The sequence below is a fragment of the Helicoverpa zea genome, chromosome 25 (assembly GCF_022581195.2).
Source record: "Helicoverpa zea isolate HzStark_Cry1AcR chromosome 25, ilHelZeax1.1, whole genome shotgun sequence".
Taxonomy (NCBI): domain Eukaryota; kingdom Metazoa; phylum Arthropoda; class Insecta; order Lepidoptera; family Noctuidae; genus Helicoverpa; species Helicoverpa zea.
In genome coordinates this window covers 5,675,807-5,690,068 of record NC_061476.1, presented here as the reverse complement: position 1 = coordinate 5,690,068, position 14,262 = coordinate 5,675,807, and the positions used below count along the sequence as shown (strand labels likewise).

Below are 14,262 nucleotides of genomic sequence, written 5' to 3'. Positions count from 1 at the left end.
CACAACACCCATCACTTACAACATCAAAATAATTAATATAGCATCTTACTCACCGTAAATCTCCTTGATTTCGTTGTCGTTGGCTACATTATCACAATGAACGCACAAAATAAATACAATAAAAATGGCTCCTACGGTGTAATGAATATACATCTTAATAACACAATACGCACGTAAGAAGCGTGCGTGAACAGCTTAAACAGTATTTATAAAACACATTTTTACTTCGTTATCGGATAAGAGCGGAAATAATCTCTATAACGAGTCATTTAATTCGTCTAAATTGTACCAATCGAGCTGCCATCGAACAAGACCCCGCCGTCTGTCATTTGTCATGTCAATAAACAAATAATGTTGCCGCATCATTTCATGTACTACTACTAACAAAAATTGCAGTTATAAGTTTGCGTATTTATAATAATTTCTTAAAGAAATATCAAAATTATTTTAATTTTTAGTGTTCTAAAGAGATAAAATATTTAGATAGCGTAACAGCATTAAATTCTAACTCAAAAGACTCGTTCAGAGACATACATATTCGTAAACAAAAGCTGCTCACAGCTTTTGTTTACGAATGCTGTATATGGCCCTAAACCTTAGATACAACTTAGGTTTATATTATACCAAATTGTGGGAACTCGTTATATTTTGGGCCCTTGTTATGTTGGGACACAGTTTAGCTTAAAAAACTAACTGAATTCCTAAAGAATAAATTAAAATTAATTGATTAATTATAAAATAATCATCATTTCATAAATTATACAGGGATGTGATATGGATATGAGGAAAAAAAACAAATTCCCACTATCTCATATACACATGATACCTACCTATAGCTACCGCCTTTATTGGTATTTCGTCATTTTATCATCGCGTCGCTCGTGCGATGATGCGATGCGAATTCATCAATCCGATCTCGCTATGAGAAAGTATAAATTGTTTTTATTATCTATTTCTACAATGTACACACTATACATATATACAAACTTAAACTACTTATCTTTATACAAAACTAAAAATAAAATACTATATACAAAATTACAAAATATATATAAACATAAAACATAATATAAAAGAGCTATGAGAAAGTGACTGCATAAAAACAAAAATCAGTATTATTAGTATTTCGGCGAACGGAAAAATGAAGATTGTTATCCTTATACTCGTCCTTGTGCGGATGATTGGACGATCGGTCGATCGTCCGATCAATAGGACGGGTCCATGATCGCGCGACGAAAACTTCCTAACATTCGCGCGATGTTGCTTCTGTTCGACGAAAATGAGCGACTAAATACACAAAAACATTCTGGGCCCCGATTCTCCTAATTTTACTTAAGCGTCATACGATTCACGTTCGACTCGATTCGACTGATATCCGATCCCGACTCGATTACGATTGAAGCGTATGTGGCATTCCGCTATTTTTTCTTTGAAATAAACGTTTTTATCCTTTTCTGTCATTCAATAATGAATCATTTTGTCTGCAAATGATTTACGATTGCAAAATGATTGTACAGCAAACTTCCGTATAGACCAAAGTTAAAAAAAAGCAGACCAATCGCACACCAATCAAATGTCAATCGAATACGATTGGTCTTTTATTAGTAGCAGAATGCCCGATATGGTTAAAACTGCTATTGCGATCATATTGCGATTCAATTTCTACTCGATTTTGACATTATTAACTTAGGAGAATCGGGCCCCTGATATCTACTGAACGTCCTATTGCAGGTCAACATTAAGTACTGCACTGGACAATTTGCATATTGGGAAGGTACCTATCACTAATCACATCCTCGTTGTTTTGTTCAATTATTTTTTTTATCACGTCATTGTAATTATTTCCCTATGGGAACTCCTTAAATATTTTTTTTTATTACATGTTCTGCCTACCCCTTTTCATTTACGAAGGTCTTTGGTACAACGAAACCATAGACAGATTATAAGTTTTACTTTTGGTGTTACCAACAATTTATGGAATCCTGTCGTTGAAATTATTTCCGAACATATTGTACTAGCGAGCGAGTGGTTCCAGTTTAAATATGGCAATAAAATGTTTTAATGAAACTTGACTGCCATAGAAATAATATAGGAACCAAGTTGGGGAGCACGCCCGAAACAGTTGCAGGAACAGCGTTTATGAGTGTAAGTTATGAGCAATCACTCACTAGTTTGATGATTTGCATTTTCTCATGCTTAGGTATATGCACAATATCAAGAATTTTAATATTTGAATTTCCCGCTACCCGCTACAAATTATAAAAATAGTTATTTTTTGTATTGTGTAAAACATAACATAAACATATATATGTGTAAGGCTTTGCTTTGCTTTAAACTGTAAGGTGCAAAGTTATTGTTAAATAAGTAAAAAAAATGATTGTTATGTCTTGAAATGAGTCATTTTTAGCTAATAACAACAAAAACTTTTGAAACGGGTCTTTTTGTGTACTAATGATTTAAAGGGCAAAGTTTCATTATTTGTAAAATGAGGATAATTTAACATTTTGATAACAGAAAAATTACAAGGATAATGTTACAAAAATACTGAGCAGTTGGTCAGCAAAGTGCGCAGCAGAGTAATTTTATTTAGTTGAGCTGGCAACACTCCCAGTGGGATTGTTTGTTCGGCTTTGGGTGTCAGCCGCTTTGTAGTTTTGCGTGATAATTATAGAATTAATCAGTGCTATCGTTGAATAAGTGAATAGAAAATGGTTTAATAACCGTGCGATGACTTTAATGTCGCGTTTTTGCGCGTATTATTTGTAAAAACGAGGTGCTTCCGCCATGACAATGAGTAGCACCGTCGGGAAGTATCCCGCGGCACTTGTTCTATATTTTCTGTGTATGCCGTGTATGGGACTATGGTATCCAATTTTAGGTGAGTAATACACAATTTTAGATTGTTTCAGCGTAGGAACTTAAACATTTCAATATCGAACGTGTGTATCTACTGTTCGGCACATAGAAACATGTAACTGGACAATATTTTTTGTTCCTGTACGCGCATTTTTTTCAATTGATGTGTTTCCTCAAAATTTGCTGCCAGCGGATGCTATTTAGCATGGCAATGAATGTATTCCTGTTTGATATACGTGTATAAATGCTGTTTAGTTACAATATTAAGCTTTCAAACTTAAATTACGATCCTAATAATCTGGTAATAAACAGAAGTATGGTTGAATGCTGAGCTTTCCATAGTTTTCACGTCTAAAAATGTTGAAAACGAATATTATCCGAGTTTCAACAGGATAAACATTTATATTTAAGTTAAAATGTTACCCCTAAACAATTATTCCTGTTATGATTCATTTCATGATAGTTATTTGTTAGTATCATAAAAAATAGTTAGGTATAGTTACCACAATTATACTTCAATCAGGTTCATGGTCAACATTTTAGATAAAATAAGCTTTTGTTGATGAATCTGCTTGTAAAAAGTTAACAAAGTATTGTGTAACTTAACTTTGTTACTAACTATTGTATGATAACAATTATAAAACCTATAGTCTAACTAGCCTTTTCCTGACTATATTGGGGGTTGGCTTCCAGTCTAACTATATGCAGCTGAGTACCAGTGCTTTACATGAAGCAACTGCCTATTCAAACTCCTCAACTCCGTTACCCGGGTAACACTATACCTCTTGGTAAAACTGGTTGTCAGACTTGGTGGCTTCAGACTACCCGTAACCACTGCCAAACATTCAAATTTCAGTTCAAATAGTAACCTAAGTATACATAATATAATAGTATTGATAACATAGGCAAACTCTACAGGTTAATCTTGGTTTATTTTGATGGATAGCAAAACAGTTTATAATTGAATCATTATTATCACTAATCTGTTTGGTAACTACAGGAAAATTAAATTATTTTTTATCATGTATCATTTACTGCTAAATGTTTGTTAAATTCCTTTTAATTTTTTTTGCAATATATCACAAATATTTAATTGAAACAGAAATAATTCTATGATCACGTAATAATGTATATCTTGGACACCAATGACTGTTTCGGAAGGCACAATAAATTGGTGAATTCCAGCTGTCATTGCAACATCTTTAGCAGGTGCTACTGGTAGTCAGATGCCAGAAAGTCTGACAACCAGTCCTACTAAGGGCTATCGGGTTACCTGGGTAACTAGGTTAAAAAGGTCAGATATGCTGTTAGTTGTGCCATGTTAGCCATTGGTACTCGGCTGTATCCATTTAGTTTGGGAGACAACCGCATCATAGTTGAGAATAGGCTTGGCAGACATGTTTTGTATCATTTGATTTTAAAGTCGAACGCAAAAATAAGTTTGCCTTGTTTGTGTTACAAATTGAAATTAAAGATGACGAAAAAAGAGAGTTTTTGTTCAATAAATCCCTATCTCATTAACCTCCCCACTCAGAGACATTTAATGGTTGCTTAAGCTATTCCTTAGTGAAGGATTTGTATGACATTCCATCACTAAGGAGTGACAATGTAATCATTAAATGTCTCTGAGTGGGGAGGTAAAAGTATCTGAACACAATTACTTGTAAGTATACAATATTGTAAAAAACTCTCTAGTGCTACATTGTCATGTGAATTACAAACAATAGTTTTCTATTGTATGAACACAATAAGTAATGGCAATATAAATTGTTTGTTTTGTGGTGAGCCAAACGTATGCTGTCAGAGGAAAGAGGAATATTAACTTAATTTGTCCTTTCTTTCGAAACATAATTAAACAGAATATATTCAGAATTAATTGGACAGAATATGTCTTCTTCAGTAAATAGTTTTTGTTAGTTTACTTGACTGAATCTTGTTTTACAATACTGCCTGAATTGACTTATGTTTACGTTTTGGCCTGAATATAATAAATGGCTGTTTATGCTTAGCCTCAAATCCTGACCTGCAGACCTAGGTATTGTGTATTCAACTTCATTTAGTGTAAACAACGTACCTACTCATATTATGCTGTTTACATCATCATAAGATTTAGGTGTAAGTACTGAAAATATCCATTGAAAAATATTTTCTTAATTTTCCCTTCTGCTAGAAGTTAGTAATTTTTTTTTTCTAAAATAAAACATTGTTGGCTGTCTTTTGTTATCTTTTTCTTTAAATAAATACTGAGCCCACATGTTATTGTAACACACGCACTTCTAACAATAGTCAAATCCTTTTAGTTATCATCATTCATTCATAGTTTGAAAGAACACTACATATACATAATTTGAGTCAAATAAGAAATCTTATCAGCTTCTGGAAGCTAATAAACGCGTCAATTGTATATGACACTGATAACAGTATTTACCGCTATATCTGTAGTACAATTATGTTTACACTTTCTTTCTCATGGCTAGGGCTGCCATCCGTCCGGGTTTCCCCGGATTTGTCCTCGTTTGGAGGCCGTCCGGGGGCCGTCCGGGCGGGGTTTCAAGAAGTGTCCGGGGAAAACCCGGACACTTTTCATGTAAGGAAGCACCTCATTGGATTTAAATATGTGTTAATAGTAAATGGATTACAAATTAGGTATTATTTTGTTTAAAAAAATCGTACTCCTTCGGGGAAAAAATGCGATTTACGCCAAATGTCCGGGTTTTTTTAATGTTTGTCCGGGTTTGGTGAAATTCGAGATGGCAGCCCTACTCATGGCCAACCAACCAACCAAGTTGAATAGTAATAGTTTACAATCTAAAAATAGTGTTATCATTAGCCTTTCCAAGTACATGTGTACTTGACTTTTACGTAAAACTTTGGCGAGTTTAGACTTAAGAAACACACTTATGTAATTATTAAAATTTCAATAAATTAAAAAAAAGCTCATTATTACCCAAAGTAAGCAAAAACAGCAGAAAGCTGAAAAGTTTGCTCATTTGTACTGATTTGAATGATTCTATCAGTCTTAGACAGCCCATTTGTCAAGGAAAGCTATTGGGTACCTTTTATTCGGCTAAACGAAACATAGACAAGACCTCGCCAGCTGGGTATCACTTTTATTAATTTGTAGACTGATTTTACAAAATCACTCAATTCAACTATATAAAGATAGATTCTTGAAATTTCTTAGTTTTCAAACTGTTTATAGTTGGAAAAAGTTGAAATCAATGTTTACAATTTTGGCATGATATTCTTATCTGTATCGCATTAGTAATCTTTCCGATAGATGCGTACATATCCGTTTTGTCAATAACAAACTAGATAATATTCAATCCTAAGCGCTGTGTAAACATGAATGCTATATAAATATTATTAAGTAATAGTAGGACTTGAATTTGTATATATTTTTATTTAAAAGCTGTATAGTCGCAAATTACGAACCCGCATTGAGCACGCGTAGTGATTAACGCTCAATCCTTCTCTATGTGAGATGAGGCCTGTCCTCTGCAGTGGAACGATAAAAAGTCTGATGTGGTGATGATTTACAAGGATAAATTATTTTAATGCACATTTGATAAAAAAAAAAATAGAGATTGGTGAAAAAAAAAAACAGTGCTTCCTGAGATAAGCGCATTTAGCCAAACAAAGAATCCCTTTAGCTCTGTTGTATTATATAGTCATGATATTGTTAATATGTACATTGTTCTGTACAAATTATTGGATAGCAACAAAACATGAAGGCTGTGAACTTACGAAATAATTTAATCAATGAAGGATAAATACTTAATATTTGTAAAATATATACTTAAATAACACTGGGGAAAATGCGGTCTTTATTTTTAGCCTTCATTTGATGAATAATAAATGGCTTATAAATTACTTTATTTGAATCGCCCATAGTCTTTTCAATCCAAGAGAGTTGTGTTTACCCAAAAACTTTCAATTTGTATAAATAACACATAAATAAATACAAACTGAAGCAATAGGCATGATGACAAATTTTTAAATTCCTTTGTATGATGTAGGTATACGTCTATTTTATATGAAAAATTATTAATTTTAAGAATATGCGAAGTTTTTTTATCAAATAATTGCATTTTTCTCTGTCCACTTTGAATCCGGCGCGAAAACGCTTGTCAGTGTCATGTCGTCACTTGTGACGTCACGACTGAAATTACAAGACGCAAGTAAACAACGCTCGTGCAATAATTAAGTTTTTTGTGTTATTAAATATGAATTCGAAAGGGCATAGGTGTTGTGGGGTCCCCCAGTGTAAGGACACATCCAAAACAACTCCTGATGAATTATTTGTGTACGTTCCTCACAATAAAAAAATACGAAACAAGTGGCTTAAACTTGCAAGGCGAGATTCAAAAGCAATATTGCCCAGGGTACAACTTTATTTTTGTGAAGATCACTTTGATGTAAGTTATTACATAGTTCTCTAGATTCTAGCATAGTTTATAATGTAAATAACTATTTCGAGGTTAGGTTTCATCTCTCATTGTTTTTTAATTAAACTAGTATACTTACGTGGAAGTTTTTACATTTCTAAATTCAGCTGAACAAAAATCTTTATTTGATGCCAAAAACTTTCCCAGCATTATGATATCAATTCTAGGCAAATTAGCGCTGTTTGCCTTGATAAATCCGGGCTCCATAACTCGTGTTATAAACAATTAATTAATTAAAAACAAAGATCGCAGTGGAAGTTCACAATAACGAAATGTGACGTTCGCGCGCTTTCGCGCGAGTTGTTTTGAGAAATGACGTCACGAGCTCTGATTGGTGTTCAAGATATCATGGCGGATTGCCTTATTTCGTAATTTTATTTTATAAAAATACATATTAATCACATTATTAATAAAGAAAACAATGCGCGTTTTATATTCCAAGCTTCAAGTTTAATTTAATAAATATATTATTTTAATGATTTTTGATTACTGTCATCATGCCTATTGTAATGTTTTTTTCGTATTCACTAATAATAAGGAGCGTTTCCAACATAAATGTAATTTTTTCTTAAAACAGTTGTTTCATTTTAAAAATTGAACTTGAATAGTCCTAGAAAACAGTTGTTTAAAAAAAAAACTGACGTTTGTGTTGTAGATGAACTTGAGCCTAAATCCCTAGCCGACAAAATCACTGTTCTGTAGTAGGGCAGTTTTACCAAACAAATGAGGAAAAAGTTGTCAGAATATTGTTATATTAATTCGATGTTACCTGCGGTTTTGCATTCGTCATCTATAAATAAAATGATAGGAAAGTCAAAACTGTACATTGAATATTTTTTTAAAAGAATACTCGGGGGGTGATCCATAATCGATTCTGAACCCAAATATGTAGTTTTTAGAATTTTTGTCTGTATGTCTGTATGTTTGTCCTGGATAAACTCAAAAAGTACTGCATGGATTTAAATCAAATTTTGCATGACTATTACCTACAGGCCGGTTCAACACATACAACACAGGCTATTATCACGCTATCACCTACGGGGGTTGAGCAATGAATGATTAAATAAATGAAATTGGAAAATGTATATTGCTCACGCAGACGAAGTCGCGGGCAACAGCTAGTACATATATATATTAGTTGGGGTTAGCCACTGGTTTCCTTATTTCTCTTGTATGCCACACCATTAAAGCCATGTAGGCCTCTTTAGGCGACGGACAAAAAGGGATGTTTTTAAAACGAAGGTAATTTTTACACAACGGTTGCCTTGTTGACCGTAAACCGTATGAATGACTAGGGGAACATGACTTCATTCATTGATTGAAACCGTGTTTACAATTTTGTGATGATACAACTAATGATAGTGAGTGAAGATTGTGTATACCTACTAAGGGCCTTGGTATACTATAGGTTGTTTTAATATCGTACCTATTATTTCATAATGAGCCCGGAACACCGCGCCCTCACCTCGCGTCCTGCGTAAATATTCTTCACATTATCTTCTTCTTCTTAGTGTCTATCCCGTCTTGTGACGGGGTCCGCCTTCCGTATCTTCTTCTTCCACTTCGCTCTATCCTGGACATCTTCCTCTTCGAGTTCGCAGATTTCCATGTCTTTCGTAAATATTCTACACATTATATTACAGTAAATATTTGTATAAAAAAGACGTCAAGATCCTTGGGAGGACATAATATGCGGGGCAAAATCAGCATGATATGAAAATCATCCTATACCCGTCATTTGGCTCACACTTTACTATTTTTGGGATACCTTAAGGGCAAAACATAACTTTGTTACTAAGACTCTCTGTCCGACCAGCTGTCTGCCATCAGTCTGTATCTCATGAACCATGATAGTAGATATGGAACCCTTCGTGCACGAGTCCAGTTCACATTTACCCACTTTTTTGGATAGGCCAACCTTTTCTTTTCGTTGGCTCTACAACCCCTTATGGGTCTTGGCTTCCTCTAGTTGTCACGAAGCTGGGCTGTTCTTCAGTTGGTTCACCTTCCCAACATTCGGTCTTTTTCACCAAAGTTTCTATATAATATAGCCCAACCTCAGTCCAAAAATTAATTCCCATAATTTGTTTCAGCTCAAGATGAGATGAGGTTGAATGTAGAGATTATGCAAGTTAAGGGAGAACTGGGTGGCACATCCAACATCACCTGCTCTGTGACCCCTGACACTGCGCAGATCGAATGGATATTCAATGGAAAGCCGCTGAACATGTCATCCAGGTAATTGACAAAGTCTATATTGAATATTATAAACAGTAAGCAGTAATATTAAGGGGAGGTAATATCTTCTACAAATAGAGATAGAAAGTACAGCTGCAGCCGGTTGCACTCAAAATTGATGGATTAGTCTATAGTACTTTTCTATTTTTTATTGTATAGTTGATATACCTATAAAAACCATTAGAATTAAGCACTAAGAATATGTCTTATCAACTGTGTATCTAATAGGTGTTCATCATCACACCCCTGCCTTTGTGTCAATTTATTATTTGGGCACTGCTCAGCATGTCTTCTTCTATACCCGTAAAAGTAATCTTATATTTATTGAAAATACGAAATACCTACATTCTACCCTTTATGAATGTAACTAACAAAAATAATAATATCAACAGAATAAACCAGACGATCAGCAGGGGAGACACTTCATTAGCGATGTCCAATATATCAACTTTGTCGATACTCAACACTACCACGGAAGACGCTGGCAATTACACCTGTCTCGGCAAAGTTGGTAACACCAGCGACAGCCAAGTTACCATCCTTGATCTTAGTTTTCCTGCTAAACTGGTGAACATAACCAATGGCCCGGTTTTGGAAAACATCACAAATCACGCCAACGTCACCCTCCAGTGTATTTTTGAAGGTTAGTCTTGTTTCTTATACTGTAATGTCGTAAATTCTTGTGTTGCATGGAGAAAAAAATAACTAGCGGAGGTTCCATAACAGAAAATCTCCTAAGAAAGTAGCGCGACAAAATGCGGGTTTATAAGGGTCGAGGAACGTTACTGTCTTCGCCCTTATATGTCTTCTTTGAACCCAGTCATTTTTCATATACCTACCAAAAATCGTTGGCAAATGCCTCAAAGAACCCGAACGCCTCGTTAGTTCACTCTTAACTGATCGTTTTGATCTTGCCAGAAAGACACCTGACCTACCTGCATTATGGCATCCCCGATCATGTTTCTTAACGCTGTGTTGTATTTGTAATTAATAATAATAAATGTATAATTTACTTTTATCAGCGTACAACCCTGGCGAAGTGAAATGGTACTTGAAAACGAAAGACATGGTCACACTCAAGGACGGAAACAGTACTACCGAGCGAATTGACGCGAAAAGGTTCAAGAGCATCTATGTGGTGCACATATATGGTATCGAGGATAATGGCACCTACTCCTGTGAGCTACACGACCCAGTGTCTTCAAAAAATCTTTCGGGGACTGTAGACATTCTCCTCACGACGAAACCTAAAGTTATCATTAATAATGTCATTCCTATAAACACCACTCAGGTTTACGTCAACTGGACAGTGAACGCTTTCAACTCGCCCATAAAAGATTATGTGCTAATGTACATGAATCTTAACGAAGGAAATAATGCTACTTGGACACATTACACTTCCAACCCAAAAATCGACCCACAGAACACATCTTTCGTTGTGAGCTTTCTGAAACCGTCGACGACTTACAAATTCAGGTTGAAAGTGATCACTCAGTACGGGGAGAGCAATGGTGATAATCCTGAAAGTAATTTCGGTAATGTGACGACTTTGGCTAAAGAGCCGATTTTTGTACCGAATATTTCTATAAACGGTTTTTCGGCTACGTCCGTGACAATTGGCTTCGTGCCCCCGCCGGACGATATTTCGGACTTGATACATTATTATATGCTGGTCGCTTATAAGAAGGATGACAAGAAAACTTTCACTGTATGCCACGAGAGGAATGGTAGCAATCAACCGTACATGTTTGCAAATTTGGAGCCACATAACACTTATGTGTTTAAAGTAAGTTTTTAAGGCCAAACGTCCGTTTTCTATGAATTTTCAAGTTCAATATACAAAGTAAACAGTTCTTTTTAGAAAAACGGTCGTTTATATTGTCAGTGAAAATTTACCTAAGTGCTTAAAATCTTATTAGTGCTATATTTTTTAGGGAAATTCACTTTTTCATAGCTTATCTTTTACCTTAATTACATGAAGTTTTAATTTGAACATTATTCCAGGTAAAGGCCTGTTCATACTTTTCGAGCACTTGTGGTAATTGGTCTGAAGAGATGGAGGCAGCAACCCTGGACGGGGTGCCTGGTATGCCCAGTCAGGTCCAGGTGAAATGTAGCGTGGACTACTTGAACTTGACATGGAAGGAACCGCTCAAACCTAATGCTGAGATTAAGGGGTATACTGTGAGTATATTGGACATAATAATGATTTATTGTAATTGATGTAGGTAAAGGTTTAAAAAAAGGAAACCTGAAAGTGCGCTAAATAGTCTCTCGTAGAGAGTCCATTTATGATATTTGTAACCCTTGATTTGATAAGATTAATACCGGTTTTTCTTATTTGCTGGATAAATAAGAAAAATAAAACAATACACAATGGTTACGGTATTATTGTAACAAACTGTGTTCTAAACTACATTTAAGACTAGCCATTTCTCATGTCCCAAACATAAATGGTCTATTGACCCCACCCAAATAAAAACAGCCTGCGTCCTTTCTCAGGTTGTCGACTAGCTATGTGCCAAATTTCATTAAAATCGATTCAGTAGTTTAGGCGTGAAAGATCGACACAGACGGACAGATTTAGTCAATATGAGTCTTTTATAAAATGTATATAATTACCTCAGATGGAGATAACAGGCAACGCGACGTATAAGGACCGCACTGGCACCGAGCAGCTGGCCACTTGGGGACCTCTCTCCAAGTTCATGGCTAACGACTCCACTAGTACTAGGTAAGTAATAATAAAATGTCTTTGGTAGATTGTCGAGAGTTAATTGCAGGGCCATGTTCATTGTTCAGGTTGATGGTAGAATGCAGTGCTTGTAAGGTCTCATTGCTAAGAATCACACAGGTTGGGTAACATGTTAAATAATAATAATACCGTGTTTTCATACTAACGAATTTTACATTCGGTTTTTCCAAAGAGTAAATAATTGACAAGTATGTGTAATTGCGCCTTAGAAAATGAGTCGCGCTTAAAAAATACAAGCGGATGATCCGCGAGTGTGAAAACAAGGTGTATTACAATAGTTTTGTACCTGATTTTGTGCCCAGTTTACGGCTAAATACTTGTATTTTTAGTACCTGAGACATATATATAAATAGGCAAATATGCAGTGTCTTTCGAAAAAAAATACCAATAATATTTATCCCTTAATTATTTTTCCAGAATAAACGAACTACCCCCTAACACCAACTTCACGATCCGGCTCAGCGCCATGACTCGCACCAGACGTCGCGGGGAGGAGAACGTTACTTACTGCCGCACCGAGTTCGCGCCCCCAGACTCGCCACCACGACCGAGATGGCGGAAGGTATTATGTCATATAATATTATAAATAAATATGTAATAAATAAATAGAGGTTCCACGCGGTTTCCACGCGGTTTCCCCGCGTCCCGGGGACGCTTTTACCGCACCTATTTCAAACATTGCCCATGTTCAGCACAGATAGTTTAGCTTCCTGGCAGTGAAAGAATTATTCAAATCGCAAAAACTGAAAGGTAGCTAGTGCATATGGTAGCCTATATAGCAAACAATCCTTCTTACTTTCGATCCCCAGTTGGGAAAAACCTAGAAGACCATTCTGGTTTCGTACCAGATTTTTTGAGTAGCCTATTCTTCCACGTCCTCAGAAACTGAAGCTTTACCGTCAAACAAAATCCTTGTCTCTACATCTACTATTTTTGTTTTTCAGATCATGGAAAATAATACCTACAGATTTAAAATGTACCTGCCTAGAGTGACAGAGCGAAATGGACCCATATGTTGTTATAGGTAATGTCTATATTTTTAATCCAGTTTTTTTGTCAGACTATCCAAAAGTGCACTTACAATATTTTTCCCAATTTTATATTACATAACATACAGCATGTTTAAAAAAACAATGTCAACCGACAGCCACTATTTATTACCTCTATATACAATTCGAAACTTACCATTTTTCTTGAATAGTCACATCCTCTATTTTTTCAACATTCTTTGGTGACACCCTCTAGAAATACATATTTATAATCTTCTCAATATTGTTATAATTTTTACACTACATCTATACTAATATTATAAAGCTGAAGAGTTTGTTTGTTTGAACGCACTAATCACAGGAACTACTGGTCCGATTTGAAAATTTCTTTCAGTGTTAGATAGCCCATTTATCGAGGAAGGCTATAGGCTACTTTTTATCCCGGTACGGGAAGTAGTTCCCACGGGATGCGGGTGAAACCGCTGGCAGAAGCTAGTACAAGATATTTCCACTTTCTACCTAATTTCCTCTCGATTCCAGGGTGTATATGGTGCGTCTACCACCTGGGAACGTGGACTGGAAGACACTGCCTTCCCCTCAAAATATTCACGTCATTGATTTCAAAGATTCCGACACCAAGCTTGGGGCGTACCTCGCTGATGTTTTTTCACAGTAAGTTATGTTAAGAATTCAATTATAGTTGTTAAATTGCAGCTGTTTATGTGTAAGTGTAGTGGAAATTAGTACCTATGCTTAGAATTATGAAGCTAAAAAGTTCGTTTGCTTATGCGCTAATCTCACGAACTACTAATCCAATTCTAAAAAATATTTCAAAGAAGTTAGCAAAAGTTTCGTTATCTACTGATGACTAAGCAATATAATACACTTTAGTTTTGTCTTTACATTATCTCTATCTAAGAACATGTCTGTTTCTGCAAAACAAACTTTTTTTTTATGGTAAGTCATGAAACCGCTG

General features: G+C 35.3%; 2 protein-coding genes across 3 annotated transcripts in view; one reads left to right on the top strand and one right to left on the bottom strand.

Moving 5' to 3' along the window:
* LOC124642608 overlaps positions 1-306 on the bottom strand; it is a 35,919-nt gene extending 35,613 nt beyond the window's left edge. The window contains exon 1 of the mRNA XM_047181110.1: positions 54-306. Within this exon, the coding sequence (XP_047037066.1) occupies positions 54-153 (100 nt within the window). The 5' untranslated portion in view covers positions 154-306. The remainder of the gene's footprint in view (positions 1-53) is intronic.
* Positions 307-2,583: 2,277 nt separating this feature from the next.
* LOC124642675 (tyrosine-protein phosphatase 69D) overlaps positions 2,584-14,262 on the top strand; it is a 34,426-nt gene continuing 22,747 nt past the window's right edge. For both annotated transcript variants that reach the window (XM_047181271.1, XM_047181270.1), the window contains exons 1-9: positions 2,584-2,878; positions 9,398-9,542; positions 9,935-10,185; positions 10,565-11,328; positions 11,547-11,726; positions 12,170-12,276; positions 12,715-12,859; positions 13,242-13,321; positions 13,827-13,958. In XM_047181271.1, coding sequence (XP_047037227.1) covers positions 2,785-2,878; positions 9,398-9,542; positions 9,935-10,185; positions 10,565-11,328; positions 11,547-11,726; positions 12,170-12,276; positions 12,715-12,859; positions 13,242-13,321; positions 13,827-13,958 — 1,898 coding nt within the window. In that variant the 5' untranslated portion in view covers positions 2,584-2,784. The remainder of the gene's footprint in view (positions 2,879-9,397; positions 9,543-9,934; positions 10,186-10,564; positions 11,329-11,546; positions 11,727-12,169; positions 12,277-12,714; positions 12,860-13,241; positions 13,322-13,826; positions 13,959-14,262) is intronic.